The 20,909-nt window shown below is 39.9% G+C and overlaps 1 protein-coding gene across 1 annotated transcript in view; it reads left to right on the top strand.

Moving 5' to 3' along the window:
* Window positions 1-20,909, top strand: part of cspg4 (chondroitin sulfate proteoglycan 4) — a gene marked incomplete at its 5' end in the record, with an annotated part of 166,650 nt that overhangs the window by 137,239 nt on the left and 8,502 nt on the right. Inside the window, 5 exons of the mRNA XM_034685162.1 lie at window positions 569-757; window positions 919-1,191; window positions 6,022-6,198; window positions 16,951-17,149; window positions 17,758-17,889. Coding sequence (XP_034541053.1) covers window positions 569-757; window positions 919-1,191; window positions 6,022-6,198; window positions 16,951-17,149; window positions 17,758-17,889 — 970 coding nt within the window. The remainder of the gene's footprint in view (window positions 1-568; window positions 758-918; window positions 1,192-6,021; window positions 6,199-16,950; window positions 17,150-17,757; window positions 17,890-20,909) is intronic.

Here is a 20,909-nt window from a genome sequence, read left to right as displayed (position 1 = left end):
AACATACCTGTGCTGGTTACGCATTGCTGTTATTAAATTTTTATGTGCAATCCAGGCACAACCTTCATATAGCTTTATCTCCTTTTTCTATATCACAATACTGACAAACCAAGCCTTGCTGCAAGATGCCGTCTGTCATCTGTGCTTGTTTATATCTAGGTGATAAAGCATTATAACACTATGGCAGTAGCCATCAATCAGAGTACAGCCCTGGCTAGTTAGCAGGTGGTTGTGCTATAGCTTAGAGACAGCATATGGCCGGTATTCTGAGCCTATAATAATCAAAATGTCAATGATTTGTTTAACCAACTTCTCATTCTGATGTCGACTTAGTGAAGGTGACTATATTTAATCGTTTAGCTGACTAAGTATTAACCTTGAAAAAGTTTACAGCATGAGAAAGGCTTCTCTGTTGTATTTTTTAGCACGGTGCAGCTTTTCTTTATAAAGTGGTAACAACATAATGTTGATATACCAGCTTTATTTCAGGCCAACTTGATCTTTTCAAGTTTAACATTTTTCAGATCTGTATGATGATATTCTAAAAGCATGTTTCTTTGTCCTTTAGGTGGTTCAAGCTGATATTCTGCCTACAGAAATGGTTTTCACCATCAAAGCCCCCCCTAATCTGGGCCATGTGGTCAAACTGATTAACAGCTCAGACAGCCCAGTCTCACCTGTCCTCAACTACATTCACTCCTTCTCCCAAGAGGACATTGATCAGGAGCGCATTTTCTATGTGTCTGCATCCATCCAGGTTTGTAGTCACTCATATCCTGTCGTGATAAATCAGATGTGGCAGCTTGTTCTCCTCCATAATTATAATCTGAGAGTAAAATCCGACAAAAGATGACCTCAACCTCTGATGAGGTACAGGGTTTATTTTTAAAACTTGTTTGAACATTTATCTCCTTTCAGGGCAATGACGCATTCACTGTTGATGTCAGTAATGGTTTTACCACAGTAGAAGACCTGCAAGTCTCTGTGAACATCATGCCCCGGCTCATCCCCATCCAGATCTTCAACTTTACAGTGAAGGAGGGCCACAGCAGATTGATAAACGAAGACATTGTTAACATCACACATCCTTTCTACAGCTCAGCTAATGTTGACTTTGTTGTGGAGGAGCCTCCCCAGCATGGAGACATCCGCTACGAGCAGGGAGAACTGGCCTACTTTACATGGGATGAGGTATGTAACCGTATAATGAAAGTTTTCAATAACCTTATTTCAACAGCAAAAAAATCACCAAACATCTCTACATATTCAAATCAGGCTATTCCTATCAGAGCAAGAAGGGATGAATGAATGGGTTAAAGTTCATGCTAGGAGTTTTTAGCTGGTAATAGAACAGAGTAAACTTAATTCAGATGTCTCTATATGAGCAAATTAGACCATCAATGAGAAGAAGATTGTTGCTATATGGTTATTTCATATGCCAGTAACACTTACCATGGGGGTAGATGTCAGACAAGATGACGCAGGCTGAAGAATGAGCCATTTCTTAAGTTTTCCTTTGTCAAACATTGATTTTGAGTTGCATGTTAGACACTTAAAATATAGAAGGATGAGAATTAAAATGTAGAGGGCAAGATCAGAAAACAGATTGATTGCCCCCACTTTGTCCACAGGGGGCACCAAAAAAAAACACAACCCATTAGTTCCTCGAAGCTTTAGGCATTCATCCAGGTTTCTAGAGTTTGAGTCTCCTGTGAAACCAGTGCTTAACAATGAGTGATTACATTAGCCAAAGCTATATTTTGATGCACAACTAACCATGCACGTTGTGTTCCAAAACATAACCAAGAGCAGCTGTTTTACAACATGTTAAAAACACAGTCAAACAGATTCTGTTGGTTAGATTTAGCAACCAACAGTACTTGGTTAGGTTTAGGCACCAAAATGTGGGGTCAGGATTAGGAGATGATTAGTTAACGTACCAAAACAGGACATGAAGAGGAAGCTGTTGTTTATGAGTAGTAGTCTCTTAAGTGAAAGGAGAAGTCCAACTGTGCTTTTGTGAGTGATTTGTATATCTAGACTGAGCGATCCTTTCCCTCATTGTGTCTCAAATGCATTGAGAAAATAGTAAATGATCATTTTTTGCCAAATTGGCACCATGCTGTGCTAATGTTTTTAGCTTGATTAGCTGCTTGATAACAATGGGGGCAACTGGCTTTTTGACTCTTCTCCTCTATAATGTATGGCCTATAATTAACATGTTTACCAATTACAGTTTCTAAAACCCTGAAAACTATCATTCAGAAGAACACACAGAAGTCTGATCATCTTAAATCCCTTTTTTTCTGCTGGATATAATACAAAATGTGATGTAAAAATCAATCATTAATACCTAGATATGTGGAAAAATAGGATCCAGTGTTAAACTTCTATTTGCTGTTTCTGTATTTACAGTCACATTCAGGCACTGTTTTTGCCCCACTTATAAGACCCACTTATAAAAATAAATCCTAAGACCTTATATTTACCAAATGATTCCTTGCACAAGACAGTTACCACGTGTTCCACATGTATTGCCACTTTTACCATAGCATAAACACTGACATTTGAAGCAGTCGTTTCAGTAGTTTAGAACAATTTCATGAATCATTCCTTCAGAAGTCAACACAACACACCTGGTTTCATTTGGACACAGATTATTTATATATTTTTTGTCACTCTGAATCAAAAACTTCCCAGAAACACCCCCAGAACAAATACTTCAAGTTCCCTACCATTTTAATAACCCCAGGGAGTATGACATCTTCTTCACACAGCTACACTGTGGTGACTGCTGAAGAGGATTTCATCAAAAAATCATCATGGAACTTTCCCCAGTTTCTACTCAGTGCTGTTTTGGATTTGTTGTGTTGTTCCACAAAGAGAGGATGGAGAATCTGGAGCCGCTGCAGCACAGTTATCTGGTCTCCCTCCATGTGGTTCAGAGGCCCAAGCTTTAGGAAAGTATTAAAAATGCATGAGTAGATACCGGTGGAAAAACCTCATGCATTCTGAGAGGACCACAGTTTAGTGGAGCTAGTTAGAGGCATATCTTATAGCTCCTACATGTAGCCCTGGTCTGCCTCGGCTCCTCTCGACTTTGCTGAACCATGGTGGAAAAACTGACGAGGCCTTCGGACTGCCCAAAGCCAAAATAAACTGGCACGGTGTATTCCTGTAATAATATGTAGTGCACACACAACTCCCAAGCTTTGCTACTGCCAGACTCACTCATACCGTCTCTGAAAGATCCCTGTGTGGAACCCAAATGGCTCTACTGCGTAGAAGTGATTACGTCGGGAGCAGGAAGGCAAAATGAACATAGATATCATCATCTGCCACTATGGAAATGTCAAGGAGAGAAAAGCTTTTATTTATTCTGCTTCTTGGAGGCTTTCTATGTGTGCACGGGGTGTACTTTTTCAGTTTCTTACACTGTTATACACACAATGAAACACAGTCAGTCATCCCAAATGACTACCAGATTGAAGAATAAATGACCAAGCCTCAGTCTGTGCATCATTTAAACCAGATGGTAATTGCTCCAAAATGAAACAGGGATGTATTTGTACTCTTCTGTAAAACACTGTTGTGTTTTTTCTCCAAAGTTTTACTCTATTTCAAGCCCTACCGGCCAGCCCCCCTTCCCTGACCCCCGGAGTGGAAGCTGGACTTAGTGAAGTGTGTAGTCATTTTGCGATAAAGTCATCATTTGGGGATAGTTTATTCTGAGGGTTATGTAAGCTTACAGTAACATGGGGGGTGGGGGGGTTCAGTAAGAGAAATGGAGAGTTTCTCATGCAGCAGATCTATAGGACCCCAACCACAAGAATTAAAAGCTGAGTGCGCACTTTGCGGCCCAGATGTGTCACATAAGAACAGATCCCAGCCAGACAATGTGAGGCTTTTTGTGAGCTGACTGTGATTTATTCTGACTTTGAACAATTAAATCATGAGAACATTCAGTAACATATGTGATGTTGACGGGGATCCAACTTGAGGAAATGTAGGAAATACTTTGAAACACTTGGCTCTATTACACCTTCGCATTAATCACAGACAGCTCTCCATCAGGTCTCAATTAGGTTGTCCATTTGTGGGAGCCTAAAAAAAAATCCACACAGGCATCTTTATTTTTACGCACAAAATGTTTCCGGGATCAATTGCACAAGCTCCCACGGTTTATATTCCTCTTTCTATTTTCACTGAATCCAGTGGGCACAAATTACCTAAGACTAAACATCCATCAAGAGTGAAGCTAAACACAGCTACTATCACGTATTGACAAAAGCATGGCTCCTACTCTGAAGGCCACATGTCCAGAAACCACCTACTGTTTATTGTCCCAGCAAGCAGACCATTCATCTGGCTGACTTTGCTCGATCAGTAATGATGATGGGGGTTGTTATTCCAGAAGGATGCCAGTCATATGGGATCCATTTGGCACTTCCTGCACTCTAAAGCACGTCCTCTCATAGCAGCAGTTTACTGGATTATGACAAAACAAAGTTCCAACTGTCCTCTGTGCAGAGCATGGCCCTGGATCTTTGTAATTCCTAAATTAGGTTGGCAGATTCTTTGATCCAGATATGATTACATGAGTGAGAAACAAGAACAGAAGATTGCTGGGTGTTCTTCTGTATGCAGAAAGTTGACAGAGTTGGCTTGGTCTGTTTGCAGGTGCTGTTTTCCATCCAGCTCAGTTGACACAACATGACTGATTCCTTTGTGTGTCTGCTTCCTCTCAATGTTTTGTCCCTGCACGGAAGATTCTCCTTGTGCATGTGCTGCTCCCTTCAAGACTTCAAGACCTGATTGTAGACCTTATATAGAAACTTTAGAAACATGTAACAGCTGTTTAAAGTATTTCTATTATTTCTCTTCCTGATAAAAGACCCCTAAGTAGTCTGACAACTAAGGGTACTTGGTCTTTGGAGTAAGTGCAGATTGCTCCCTGCTCTCATTGGTCAACCTCACTGATGTGCCATAAGACATTGTAAGAGGCAGAAAGAAAAATCTGAAATGCTAGACTTTCTGTAACAAAGTCAGGAGGCGTCCCAGACATGACACACAACACGTAATGAAATAATCGATTTCGGGGCCAACGGGTCCGGAAACCATACGCCTCCCGGTCCAGGCCATAATTCTGGAGTTTTAAATCAAAGTGGCAGTGTGCTGTGTTGAGTTTATGAAGCTAACTCTGTCGATTCTTGTTACATCCCCCATAACTCATGATTGCTTCGGCTAATTCTGGTCATCATTTTTCTGGATCAAATAGTTCTTTGTCTCCCACTTTTGAAGACCCTCAGCTTATAAAGATCAAGCACATTAAAAATTGGATTGAACCATTTTTTGCCTTTATCCTTTGTTCTTTAAACAGAGATGATATGGGATAAAAGGGGTTTTAAATGGAAACTCTAGAGATTTACTGCTCTTCATAAACGGACTGAAAAGAGATTTTGTTTTAATGCTGTGGAACAATGGAGGCTGCAGAAGCAAAGATATTTTTGCTTTGAGGCTCCAGTATGGGTCAAGGTCCAAATCAACACCATTGTTTTGCTCTTTACTCCGGTCTTTTTCAAATCCCACTCTCTAATGCAGGCTGTCTGTTATTAATCTGCAGACTCCAAAACAAAGCTGAGCTTTTTGGTCCCTTAGAGCCACAAAACATTTTACAACAGCTTTCAGAGGCTGAGTTGTATCCCAAGTGATAAGTTGAATCACGCTAAGCACCATCACATGTAAATCAAATTAGGGAATAAAGAATTTGAGTTGGAAGCAACAATATGTTTTGAATCTGAGTTTCCTCCAGTTCTCATGGGAGATTTTCCAGGCAGGATGGCTTCATTGTTCCTCAAAAAGGAACTGTCTTCGGATGTGGGTGTTATGGAGTACAGAGCAACACTGTATTTTTATTCCATCTTTCAGGCTCACCTTCCCGCCACCTATTATGTGATGCCTGCTACCACTCAGGTCTGATTCTAAACTGAGTGACAACTGGATCCTTTTTGTCTTCTTCAGATGAAAAATGGACGCATCTTCTACATGCATGACAGCACCGAGACCACCGAAGACAGCTTTACACTCTCTGCCTCCATTTATGAGATTGAGCGGCGGAGCCTTCCTGTCACCATCTCAGTGACTGTCATACCAGTCAACGATGAGCCGCCCAAACTGACACGCAACACGGGACTGGAGGTAATATTTTGCTCTTTGAAAGTGCTTTTGCTGTTACTTTCTTTCAACACACTCGACGGTAAACGGGATGAAAATGCTGCTGTGTGACAGTCTTTATGCCTGTAAAAATGTAAACTTTGTCTTTGTTTGTTTTTCTGATACTTCATTCCCTCAGTTTATTTCAACTAGTGAGAAGTCAAACTCAACAAAGCCATCTGTTTTTGTGACAGAGGAAACAAACTTGTGACCTTTCAAAACAAAGGAATGAGGTTTTTTTTATCATAAAGAGATGAAACTATGGGGAAAACAATTTGCTTCGCTGCAAGTTTTTATCAGCTCCACTGTTCAATTTATTTTCTGCTGCTTTATGTGCATATATTTACTTTCTACCCTGCAATATTTCAAGAAGAACCACTTCAGGTTGTGATTGACAGGCTGTGGGCATTCCCACCTGTTCCAGACTTTGCATGAATGGTCTGATCCCAAAACAGAATATAAATGAAAGAAGGATAAATTGCTTTTTAATGGTTGATTAGATTTCTGGAGTTGTAAAGAAGCCGTTTAAGTGTGTTAAGCTTTACTGCTTTGTGCTTCATCTTGATGTAGTTTGATTTTCTGACAAAACAGACGATGAATTAATTAGTCTTTAAATGCTTTTTTAGAACTGAAAGAACTTTGGTTCAAAATCTTCAGGTTGAAGTTAAAATCCCAGTTTAAAGAATTAACAAACTCTGAACTCTGAATGAACTCCCCAGTGATTTCTCACATCTACACTGCAGTCTACTTTCATGAATCCTGTATGAACTGAGGATTAGTTTCTCTTCATGCTGTAAGTACAATAAATGCAGAGAATTTTTTTCCTTGGACACAGAGGGATGCTGACCTCTCAGGCGGTGACGCATGCTGAATCAGTACAGCAGTGGCCTCCACAGCAGTTTTGTTGAAACAAAGAGCCATAAAATAGAAGTGAATTAGCATATTCTTAGCTTGACTGCTCCGAAAATGTGAATCATGTGTGCTACATAAGCATACGAGGGCAGTGATTCAGTACTGTATGCGCTCCATGCAGTGCCAAGCAGAATTTGAGGTGTACAGTATCAGTGTGCATTTTAATGAGGCCTCCAAATTGCTGATATGTCAGTTTGCACAAGCACAGGAAATAAGGAGACGTAGGATCATTATCACAGTGCCCATACTGATCCCTATAACTCATTATCCATTCTTGTGGTGCATGAAATAGCTCACATTAAATAGTCAGATTTTAGGAAGTAAAATATGTCTTGCAAGCATATTTTACTCAGCAATAAGGGTTAATATTTTCCCGTGCACCTAGTGCATTTTTTATTACTGTTTTTATACATTTTAAAGTCCATCAAGTGACAGGGACGCAAAAAAGCTTAAGTTTTAAATGCCGATGACTTTGGCATTGCTTTACATGCTGCAAGTCCAAGACAACATATCTATTTTTTTAAATCTTACTGGAGAGTACCTGTTATCCTGAGAAACGAATAAAACAATAATAATTTAAGATACTTGATGTTATGATCTCATATCTTTGAGTGATCTTGGCATGTTAAGCACATCATTTTTGGATTCAAGGCCATCAGATTAATTGGTGCCAAGTTGTGAGCATAAATTGTATAAAATGTGGACGTAGTATCCATGACGTCACCCATCTGTTTCTGAAGCGATGTTTTGAGGCCGGCGGCGGCAGCATATTGCTGCTGTCGAGCGATTGTGACGTAAAGAGGCAGGCTTTGAGCCTCCTAGCCAACAGCTACAGTGTTCCTGCCTGTCAATCAAGTCAGCTGTTCTCTCATTGGAAGACTCGTAATCTCAATATCTTCAAAAATGCTGCATTAGAAAAAAATTCACCCCCCCACCCCTACAGTGTGTGCCGATCGAGAAATGAGCTATCCAGACTACATTCGTCTTTTGAACCAGGCTTAAACGTGTTTATTTCTGCTGTAAATATCGTCTTTTTCCCATTCATGTGTTTGTGACTTCCGGTACTTCCAGAGCTAGCCTCAAGCGGATCCTTGATGAACTGCAGGTTTTAGCACTTCTGCATTGGACTCATATTTTTAGGCTGGAGGTTGCCTTATTCTGATATCCTTTCATGAGTTGGGTTGTGTTTGCAATTGTTAAGTCTGGTGCTCTACCAAGAAGGACTTTATCGTATTTATCATCACCTGGTTTATAAGTTTGAAATTGTACACCATCCTTAGCCCCCAAGAGCAAAATAACACCTTTCAAATATTGCATCAGAGCCAGAAAAGACCAGTAAAGGGACAATATTACAGTCACTATATCAGGGCTGTCATTTCACCCTACCATTTATCCAAAACAGTGAGTAACATGGAAGGAAACATTAAACCAAAGTAAATATTTTGCCTGAAAATGTCTGATCATATGCGTTATGTTAACATAAAAGAGCCGATAGTTATCATCATAGCGAAACAGCTATCCGCGCAATGTTTTCTCTCTATTCATGTCTCAGTTTTGAAAAGTTAGGTTCACAAAATCTGACCTCTTCTTTTTGAGCTCCGTGTGAAGTGCACAGTCCTCATTATGCTCCATCTAATGTGTTTCACTGCACTTTGACATTTTTGACATATTGACCAGAGCTCACTGATCTTTCCTCTGTATTACTTAATCATTTCATCTCAACAATGTTTGTCGGTTGTCAAAAGAGAGGTGTCCATTCAACAGCACTTCATTAATTGGATCTACACGAGGTTCACAGAGTGTTTGCAACAGGCTTTTGAGCTGATTTACGTCAGCCTTGAAAGGAAAGTTTGAAAGAATCAATAAAGTAGATTCTACTGTTAGAGTAGGCAGGCAGTTGGAAAAAAGCAGCAGTAATCAGCTCACAGAACTGGAAACCAACTGTGTCATTCAGCCCTCCCTGCTCTGCCTGCGGCTCCGCGTCTCCCTGGCAACCCGTATTTTTGGAAAAACCAAGATGGTCGACGAGACCGCGGCTTTCTGGCAGAGTGAGGGCGGCATCCAGTCCCTGTGCTTCCTCTCTGCTGCGGCTGCAGAATGTAATATAATGATATGTGGATGTCTCCTCACACACAGAGCCAGGGCTGACCTAGCTGCACTGGGATTGATTTAAAGCAGGAAGTGTGTGTGTGTGTGTGTGTGTGTGTAGTGACCTCTGCAGCAGATGATCAGACATGATGACTAACATGGCCGTGATCGGGCTCTGCTCTGCTCAGGCTCACTGCTGATCCCATTTAGCCTTCCATCAGACACACCTTGTCTCAATTAGTGTTTTTACTCTGTCAGTCTGTCTGTCTGCTTCTACCTCACTCCACTGTGTCTCTAAACTTTTGTCTCCTTGAGTCAGTCTAACTTTCTGATAATTTCCTATTCATTAATAAACCAATTAACCAAACTATCAGTCCATCAATCTATCTGTCTGACTGACTCAATTGCTACTTATCTAACTGTACATCTGTTTAACTTGCTAGCTAGCTAGTAGGTCCGTCTGTCTATCTATTCATCTATTTACAAACTATAACAGACTGTCCACCTTTAAGATAAGATAAGATAAGATAAGATAAGATATTACTTTATTGATCCCCCTGGGTGGAAATTCAGTAACCCAGACATAAGTACAATCAAGAAAGAAGTTTCAATATATTTCAGTAGTGACAGATTGACATGGTGTGATTATGGTTGGTAATGACAAATTAAGCAATAAATAAAAATAATATGGGTATGTAATATGACCATGAGCTGTAGTTAGAATAATAATGTAATATAACACAATATAATAATAATAATATGGCAAGATAATTATATAATACAGTGTATTATGCATTATAATGCCAGCAGCTAGCTAATCTAGTTTTTTGACTAGCTAGCACTCTTGCTATCCATCCATTTCTTTGTCTCCTATCCATCCATTTATCTAGCTAGCTCGCCATCAATTTGTCCATCTACCTACCTGTCTTCAATTTTCTTTTCAACTCAATTCAAAGGGCTCTATCTATCTATCTATCTATCTATCTATCTATCTATCTATCTATCTATCTATCTATCTATCTATCTATCTATCTATCTATCTGTGTGTAGCTAGCTAGATTACTACCTAGATAACAAACAGCCACACCTATCTATTTATTATCTAACTAGCTTTATATCCATCTTTTAATCTGGTAGTCAACCCTTTTTTCTATAGGCTATCATTTTAAGTGACTGTTCTTCTCCTGTATATCATTTTTAGCTAGCTGGCTCAAACTGAGCTAATTAGCTAGTATTTAGCTAGTTCACTTCCTGTCTGTCTAACTTTTGAGCCATAGCTAGCTTTTTAACAATTTGTCAAACCATCTGTCTCTTTATCTCCTTGCAGGCTCATTATCTAGCAGACTGAGTGCCCAATGTGTCATTTTGCATTTGCCTTATTTTTCAGACAGACCTTTTAAGGTTTACAGACAAAATCAGCCACTGTTGGTTAGGATGTAATTCATATCCTCCTCACTGACCTGTGAGTTATGATGAAGTTTCCTCTCTTGTTTAAATTACCATCAAAACAGTGCAGGGGAGACTAAAACCAGTTATTTTAGTGGTTTAACTGTCTCTCATAGCATCTCTACAGACAGGGAGCTAGGCTCAAAACAGTACATCACTAATGCCATCTTCCCTTTCTAACCATAGACTACAATGAATGTGCTGACAACAAACTATAACCTTTCTTCTTGTTGTTTTCCAATAGTTAGTGCACCTTTACTTCCTCACTCTCCAAAATAGAGTGAGAAATACGCTTATGTCTTCAGCAGAAACACCAGCCAAGATTTTATTTGCCAGGTCAGTTTGGGATACAGCTTCAGACGTTTGGTGTTTGTTAGAGTCTCATACCGTTAAAAGATGGTGGTATCCTGTTGAGTCATCAGCACCCTGAAGTCATTTGCTTTTGGCAGCCCCTTCATTACTGCCTCTAAATGAAATATCAGCCATTGTGTCCGATCAAATTAGATGAACAGCCCATCCTCTTAGGTGCTAAATGCATTGATTGTTATATAAAGCATCAATTTGAGAGTCCATTTTCAGATTACCTGCCCTGGATTTAATAGTAGTCTTGTTTGGGTGTAGAGTGGGATAATGTGGCCATCTAGTGTTGGACTCTGGGGCTTGCACTGTGAATAACAGAACTAATGCTGACAGTACTTTGAACATAGTGATGTGACCTGTTTATAAAAAATGACCTTTTATTTAAACATGCTATTCAACAGTGTAAATTCTGTTTTCAAACCAAGGTCTTTGAATTGAATACTTCAGACTTGTTTTGTTTATTTCCCATTATTAAACCTCCTGGTTTCCATAAAGAGTGAATGGCCTTACTTAGCACTTCAGTTTTTTTCAGCTTGTCATCCAAACTAATCATCTTTATATAATTTTGAAATAATTTGAATCCATTTATCAAAATAAAGAATTAATTCATTACATTTTTCAGAAGTTCTAGACAAAAGGTCAATAATAATTGCATCACGTACTGATCATGAAATATCGTTTTTATTTTACAAGCACATCTCCTGTGGATAAGTATCCTACCTCCCTGCAGTCTTGATATCCCTGCTGTAAGTTATAAGAGATTTGTGGGTAGAGTTACAGTGCTACAGAGCTCTCCTCCAATCAGGGGATGCAGCACAAGGTCAAAGTTGAAAAGGGCTGATATGAAGTCATTTTCCATAGCTTGGCTTGAAGCAATCTGTTGGAGTACTTAATTGGGCTTCTGAATCTTACAAGGATTCAACAGTTGGCATGAAAAAATAAATCAAGCCTGGTCAGATGACTGGATGCTTTTCTCAAGGCTGCATTCGAAATTGCAACCATATTTTCTGTTTACTCTTGTGAGAAGATTTTTCCAGCCCTCTTAGAAAACAGGTGTTCAAGTGCATCCGCTGCATTAGTAGTGGTGGAAACATCATGAGGTACTCATAACATGGGATTGTGCTCCCAAGAATGCTTCTTAATGCTGAAAATCTGTCTGGGTGGGTGGTGCTATTATCAGCTCACACATCTCTGCATAATGTCCAGAAGGACTATGAGCCTCTTATGTCTTGATAAAAGGAGGGATAACACAGAGGAAAAGGAGAGCAGAAAGCATCTGTCTCATCCACGGTGCATGCACAGGGGAAAGTGGGTGTTCTGCCTTCAGGCAAACACATCCACTTCTACCTCTCCTAGCAGAGTCCATATTTGGCTCCATATTTTTTGGGCTCAGTGTGCACATCTTGAAAAGGGATGTGCTCATGGACAAACTATTGGGTGCTGCTTTCTGCAGGCTGGAGATGTAAACTGCACAGGGGAAGGAATGATTCTCTCACTCCTGATACCAGGTGTTCTCTGTAGATGCTTGCTGGTGTTTCCTGATAAGATGCCTGTGCTGTCTGTTCTACCTGAAAATATCCTGGTAACCTATCAGTGATTTGAATTGATGCGAGAAAAAAAAATCATTTCAAGATGGATGATGTGACAGTCTTCCTCTGAAGGTGACATGCCACCTGCTGAGCTCATCCAGACAGGTTACCCTCATTCTGTCACCGAGGTATCTGACACATGAAAGTATAAATAAACCTTCAGATAGGATGAGTCCCAGTCGAAGTCCCCCATGGCTAGATGGTCACCTGACCCACTCACTACATGGTAAACATTCTCAGCATGAATCTCATTTGGAGGAGTCTTGATGGAACCATAAGGTGAGCTGATAACTTCTGGTGGCGATGCATGCTTCACAAATCCCAGAGTAATTGTGAAGAGTGAGGTGCTGTACTTTAGGAGTTGTTTCTGGTGGTTCTAGCTGTGTGCAAATGTATGCAGAAAGCCCCAAATCCCTCCAGAGTGGTACTTCATTTTGATTCCATATTTAGCCATCTACTTGCTTCAAAACATCAGCATCTCTGTTTACCACACCCTGGCACCCCGAGCTGGCAGCAAGCAATTAAATGACGATGCTCAGTTGAAAACAAGGCTATAAATGGATGTTTGAATATGGTCATTTCAAAGCTGATGAAATAATTGTTACTTTGAGGTCTTAAAACATTAACCTTTCAACCGCATTTAGTTTGCTTTTTCTTAGACGTCTAGACATATTTTGACCAAAAAATTATGACCTGAGTGAATCTTTATCCATCATTCTGGCCGCTGCAAAACAGCTGAGTCACAGCCGCAAAGTGAAATAAAGCATCTTCTTTTAAACTTATAAAAAACTTAAAATGCACAAACTTTGGTTCGTTTGCACATTTTTTTCTAGCTCATGCTAATTTTTCTAACATTCTTTTATTTCAGTATAACATATGTTGTTGTACAGCACAGTCAAATGTTCAGTAGCAGCTCAAGTGCATGTCTTTTTGGGCAGCCGAGGAGTTTTTGCATCCTCAGTTTATGTGCAGAGTTCCCAAGGAAAGGAATGAACATTATCCCTTGTCCTCATGCAGAAATGAAACAGATAAATATGCATTAGCTTTGTAAAAAATATTTTAAAAAATAGCAGGTGACTTGTATTGTGCCCAATATGGAGAAGAAATTTGAGAAAAATAAAAAGTAACCAAGAGAGTGAATAAATATGTTTCTTTATAATAAGGATACATGCATGAATTACAAAGACTCAGTGTATTCATTATAAAGTGAAGCTCAAAGTTTCTCCCAGTACTCATCTCAACATCAGTACACAGAGGCAAGGTGTTCAGACACTATATCAGAGCCTCTTTTTAATGACCTGTGCTGTCGCCATACATCACCAGTGAGGAAAAATGTATAGCAGCAGAAATTGTGCCAAAAATGAAAAGCACTTCATTTCACTTTAAATGAAACCCTACTTGTCTGTGAAGTCATCAGCGGTTATAAAATTTGTCATTTAAGAGGAACAAAGACGTTATCTCCCAGCTCAGAGAGCACAAAGTGTGTGATGATGGATTACGGCTCTGAAGTGTTGATGCTGTGAGTCGTAGTGATTGAGGTTTTGACAGAGTGTCAAGCTGAATGGGCTGTTGTGAGCAGTCAGCTGTACGGCAGCTAAATTATACACTTCACAAGACATTTGTTACATCGAAGTGGTCGAGATGGCTCTGAAATACCAGAAATTACATAGACGACCGAAAGAGTCGGCAATTTAGTCAGTTTTACAACAGCTCGACAACATTAAGAAATGTAGCTCTCTTTGAAGGAGTATAAAAAGAGGCAATTGAGCATGTTTTGTTGCCACATTAGAAGTGCGGCTGTAGTGATGTCAGGTTGTCACTGAGACCTTTAATTTGGCTAAGTGTGAGAGGATTCATCACTCTGAGTTCAAAGTTGGGGAACATTTATGTGTGTCTCAAATTTCAAACATAAGAAGTCGAAACTTGACTCTCTTTTATGAGCAAAACTTTCAAATAGCATTCCCATCATCATCAACCTTCTGATAATTAGCAAACTTTAGCATATTAAGATAAGATAAGATAAACTTTATTGTCCCAAGGGGGAAATTTGTCATGGACATAAGTGCAGTGCTGCTCACAATCAATACATTAATTCATCATACAAATATACAATAGCATGCCCACTGTCAAAGATAAAAAACCATGTCACTTTGGCATACAATGACACATCAAAATAAATACCAATAAGATTCCAATGTGACAGTACAAAGCAAGATCATTTTAAAATGAGTGCAGAGTAAGTGAACCCATGTTAGTGCAGATTGTTTGTTGTGTAGAATGATGGAAGTAGAGAGGACGGAGAGTTTGAAGCGATTACTTTTATATCTGCTACCTCTGAACCGTCTTCCAGAGGGCAATAATTCATGTTCTGAATAAAGAACATGAGAGGAGTCCTTCAAGATTTTTTGCGCCTGATTGACAACAGTATTTCCAAAGATAGTTTGAAGGGACAGGTCATTTTTCTTACCAATCACTTTCATGGCAAGTCGTTTAGCACAAGGTTGTTCATTGTATGAAGAATGTGTGATTTTTGAATTTATTTTTGTTTGTTTTGGAGCCATATGTGACCATATTTGTACCAGAGGGATGACACACAGTGCAGCATCTCTATCATTTTTGACAAGTCATCATTGTAGCAACCTGTCGATCACAAAGTAGCCACCCTAAACTGCACCCTGCTGTCACCATGCTGTGTTGGATATGACTTAAAACTAGGGATTGAGACCTCTGGATGGGACATCAATAAAAACATGAGGAAACATTAAATAAATGGAGTTTTCCAACAGGTTGAGTCACTCTGTGCAGTGCGTTCGGAGGTTTGAGGCGGCCTTAAATTCATTTTTCTAACCCTTGGGAAAATGTTTTTGCAAAGTCTAATGTTTGACTAAACATAAGCATGATAGCATCCATATTTTTAACCTGATAACAGGCTAAGATTAGCATTTAACATTTAACTCTAAGCACGGCTGTGCATGAGAGCAGCCTCACTGAAGAGTTTGCAAAGCTGTGGAATCAAAGTCTCATGTCGACATGTTGACATGGTGCGATTTCGTCTTCAACTAAACTGTATGTACTTGAATAAGTATTATCAGAACCTATTACATATAGTTGAAAGGAAAGTTCAAACTTAAGCACAGGTGAAAACTGGTCTTGTTAATGTTTAGCAGCAAGCTGAGGATCATTTTTATCCTCCCATGGGAAACCTGGAACGTCACATATTAAGTTTGATATCAGAGTGTAGATAACAGCAGGAAGAGGAGGGACTTTTCTGCATGGTGATGTCAGGAATAAGCATCAGGGATTTTAACACGTCATAATCTGTGGAGAAATTCTTCACAGGTGAGGTACATGTCTTTTTACTCACTCGTCAGTATCAAGTAAAGTTTTCATCTCCTGTTTCTCAGCCGTTAAAACTTCTCCATGTTTTGCCTTGTCTGTATGTCGTCTCTCTTTGCTAACACCTGCCCACTCTCTGAGAAATCTGAATCTCAAGGTTAGTTGAGGTAATTAGAAACTAGAATGAAGAGATACACGCAAAAGGATGAGAGAAACTCATGCTCATCAGAAAAAGCTTCTTACCTACAAGCTCTCTGTCACTGGAGTAGAAAATAACTTCTGACATATGTGTTCTAGATGTCTTGTTCTTGTATCTGCTACTTTTCGTGAACTTCTCTCCAAATTCAACCTACTCCAGGTGACTTAAGCCAAAGAGTGCTATATCCTGAGTCATCTTCCCGCCTCTTCTTCCCTTGTTGCTCTTCATCTTAAGTCTTAAGAAAGGGGAGAGTGAGCAAGGTATCAGAGGACTGAATGGCTTTTGGAGATCAATATGTGCCTCTTACTGCAGAGCCCCCTCGGCTCAACTCTCCCAACTGATTCAAACTGTTTAAGAATGTCTTTCTGGGGATCTGGCCCATTTCTTTCAATTAATGCTCCTTTCAGCCAGCCGACCATTAGAAGTCCATTAAAGCCCCTCCACCCAGGGAGAGTCATTCAGTGCAGGCTGCTGCGCTCCATCTTCTGATAACAGGAGCGTCTGGACTGCCACACAGACATAATTAACCTTTTAAATTGTTTCTTTGGAGGCGGCTCTTTTTAGGATTTGTTTATTCCATTTCTTCAACCGGGTTGGTTTTACTTTTGCACTTCTCCATCTCTATGTTTCAATTCATGTTTAAAGGAAATTACTCTCGACAGCATCATACTGCTCTTCATACACAAATAAACTCCTGACCTGCTGTATGAGTTACACAACTCCCAGTGTTACTCAGATTTAATAATCCATGGTATCTTTTCATCTCTCTCTCTCCCTGTCGGTCATCCTCTCTTTGATATTCTACAGGTTCTGGCCGGAGAGGAAGCTGATATCACCTCCAGCATGCTGAACACAGACGACGCTGATACCTCTGCAGAGGAGCTGGTGTACCACGTCGAGTCGCCGATCAATGGGATGGTGGCGCTGAAAGAGGCGCCGGAGGACAGCATCGACAATTTCACACAGGCCCATGTAAACAAAGGGGAGGTCATCTTCATTCACAAGGGTGAGTTCACCTTTATGAGAGTACAAAATGCAACTTCACCGTCATTTTGACTGGCAGGTTTTTATAACTTTAGGCTACTTGAAGTCCAAATGACAGTTGCTTTTTGTAAAGAAAACTCTGGGAACACAAGGGTTACAAAATAAAACAGGAAACACAAAAGACTGGACTAAGAAACCTGAGTAAGGGATTACAACACAAGACATGGATCACTAATAATCCAAGAGGAAGACATAACATATACCTAACACATAATACACACAGGGAGGAAACAAGGCATGAAACACAAGGAACATGTACAAAATTGAACAAAATTGAACAGGAAACAAAGACAGATAAAACACAAGGAAGAATCCAAAACCATACAAGATCAACTCATGACAACATCGTGGACATTTTTGTCATCAGAGAACTAAAATAACCCTTGAGAGTGGTGTCAAGTAGTGAGTTTAACAACTAGACTGAAGGCATGGTGTTTTAAAATATTGTCTGTTATAATAAATAGCATGAATAGATTTGGATACATAAGTACTTTAATAAAAACTAAATACAGTAGAAAAAATCTCAAATGAAGATTGTAAATATGCTGTATGTTTCCTCTCTCCCTTCAGGTGAGGAGTCCGGAGGATTCAGCTTCACAGTGACAGACGGCGAGCACACGTCTCCTCTCTACAGATTTGCTGTCACAGCCAGGCCTCTCACCATCACCATGGTTACGCAGGAAGAGCTCATGGTATTTCCAGGTAAGATCCCAAAATCCTTTAGACCTGATGCCCTGAACGCAGCAGTGATGAAAGGATACCGACAGGGAGAGACAAGGGGTCACTTGTTCTGCCAGGTCGCTGCAGCGATCTGAGAAGAGATTTGTTGGAGACTTTTGGTTCTTCCTGTTTGGTTTTCATCAGACTTAAAATAATCAGAAAATAAAGAAAGAGCACTGTACAACAGGTGTAAACCTCACTGAATTCAGTACTCTGTAACAATTAGAGCTTGTGTGTTAAAGCTGCTGTTGGGAGGAATGGTGTAAAAACGTTACTTTTTTTCTGCTGGGTTTGGAGAAAAGGTCATAATGCCCATCAGTACTCATCGGTAAGTGAAGAAATTTGAGACTATTGCAAAATCTCTGCATTATCCAATGCCTTTGTATCAAGTAATGTTATTATTTCCCTTGTTCCCGTTACGACGGACCAATCATAGCTAATCTCCAATCCTCTGTCCTGATTGGTTAAGGGGCGGCCCCTACTACGTCCTCCGATTGATAATGAGTCCGGCACTATCATGACTGCACACGCCGATCTGTGTTGGGGGGCTAAGAGGAAATCTGGTTTGGAGGGATCGTGTTGACATTCGAAGTCCCTCTCTCTGAACAGAGGTTTACTCTGTGACTACCAACAGCAGCTTTAAGAAATTAGCTTCAACATTTTTCTTTCTTTAGCATTGTTAACTACTGAAAATTAGGTAATAGTTAAAATTACCAATACCTCAAAGTGAGCTACGAGTAATTGTAGAGCAAACATTGATTTAAAGGTGACATATGATGCAAAATTGACTTTTTAATGGTTCTTTACCTGAAATATGTGTCCCTGGCATGTCTACAAACCCCCCGAGAATGAAAAAATTCATTCTGCCCCTGTTTTGATTCCTCCACCTTTCTGTAAATGCGTGTGAAACGAGCCGTTTCAGACTCCCGTGTTTTTGTTACGTAACAACAATATCCGGTCTGTCACGGAGTCAGAGCTTGGAGCTTGTTCAGCCCATAGACTGTATAAAATAATACTGAATCCCCCCTCCGTTTTTCATTACCTGCACAAATGTGTGCTAACAAGGAGCTTAGGAGGGAGGCATGCTAGTTGTAGGCTGTCTTAATAAACACAAAGGTTGGTTTTACTCCCCACGTCTGCAGATTTGAAGATCTAGTGGATGATTTTTATTTATCATGGATAAGTGCTAGCGCTAGTTAGCATAGCTACATAGCTAGATGTCGTAGCTGTAGCTGTGTACCAAGACACACGTCAACATACTGACAAATAAAACAACAAGAAACACAGAATCTGTGACCAATCCTTCATAAAAGGTCCTGCTGCCTTTCTGGTAGAGGTCGGTTTTACTCCCCACGTCTGCAGATTTGAAGATCTAGTGGAGGATTTTTATTTATCATGGATAAGTGCTAGCGCTAGTTAGCATAGCCACATAGCTACATGTTCGTAGCTGTGTACCAAGACACACGTCTACATACTGATAAATAAAACAACAAGAAACACTAAATCTATGACCAATCCTTCAGAAAGGTCCTGCTACAGGCGCCTCTCTGTCAGGATCAGATTCAGAGGGTTGAAGTAACGCGATCTCTGAGCAGCCGTGTATATTCAGCCAACATGTAAACATTAGATCAACGTGCTGGAGAGCCGAGGCACATCCACTTCCGGAGGGGGCGTGGTCAGAGGGAAAACGGAGTGTTCTGAGGAGGACTGAAGAAAAGGACTTTTCAGGCATGCCAAAATCTGATTTCAAAGTGTTTTTTTGAGCATAAACTTTAAAGAAATGTTTTGGGGACCTCTTAGACCAATATATATTGATGAAAAAAGCGTGATATGTCACCTTTAAAATCAAGCCTTGGCTGTTTGGATGGAGTGGCATCTCCTTTATCTGCCGAGCTAACGTTTTCTTTCCTGCTCATAGACAACAACTTATCATTATATTTATGTCCTTTACTCTGAAGAGGGAAAAATAATGCTGGTCTTTCACAGACAGTATGCTAACCACATGAATGATCATTAGATGGAGTGTGTTTACTGTGTGAGATGTCCTCCTCCGATGGTGCAACGGTGTAGACATTACCTTGCCTGCTGAGTTTGATAATTCACCTCACATAGTCATTGACAATTTGACGTCAAGTTGTGAGTCCTTTAAGATTTTTGTAGCTGTAACAGTGTTATTTGATTTCAAAAGTAGAAACACTACTGCAAATAATAGTGGAGTTACAGAGATGTGTTACTTTCAACACTATTGATAACCGGCTATTTCCCTACCCATTAATATTCCATCCCTTTATCCTTTTTACATCCACTGCTGCCACATGTTTATGTTTTGTTGGAATCCTTAAAGGAAGTAATAGGAACCATCATACTGCACAAGTTAAACACATCCTCTTTGTTGTGCCTTCATACCTTTATGTCCCTTCATATCAGATAAATCTACAGACATGATGCTTTTATTTTTTGAGTAAGTCTGTCAGAAAGGTTTTCATATTTAGTGTAATTACCTGTAATACTGAAGATGTAAGAATTGAGTTTAAGATCATGTAACTACATCTAAAAGTCAACTTTGCAGCCAGAAAGTGGTGTCTACAGGATAATGACACCATTAATTTCCTCTCGTACATATTTTACGGTCCAATTTTTATTTTAAGTGTCAGACCTTCCTCTTTTTGAAAGAGCCAGGAAAAAATGTTTATTTTTTTTGTCTGTAAAAGCAACTGCCTTTTCAGGGTTGAAAACATCACACATTCATCCCATGAAACTTTAGAGGAGTGAAACTCTTTCATATCAGCACAGGCAGTGACCTCAGCAACATTCATAATGAACTTTACTTTTAAGTATGACACAGGCGGTGAGCTGGAAGCTTGGATGAATTTTTTGGGACTGAAACTCTCATCACCATTGGGAAACTCTCCTCCACATGATGTGCATGAGTTGCCACAATCGCTAGAGTTTGAGGCAATTCCAGATTCTGCTTAATTTCACAAACTCAACCAGACCTCCAA

This window comes from Notolabrus celidotus, chromosome 6 (genome assembly GCF_009762535.1).
Source record: "Notolabrus celidotus isolate fNotCel1 chromosome 6, fNotCel1.pri, whole genome shotgun sequence".
Classification (NCBI taxonomy): domain Eukaryota; kingdom Metazoa; phylum Chordata; class Actinopteri; order Labriformes; family Labridae; genus Notolabrus; species Notolabrus celidotus.
The sequence above is the reverse complement of the archived record's forward strand: the minus strand, read 5'-3'. Positions and strand labels throughout refer to the sequence as shown.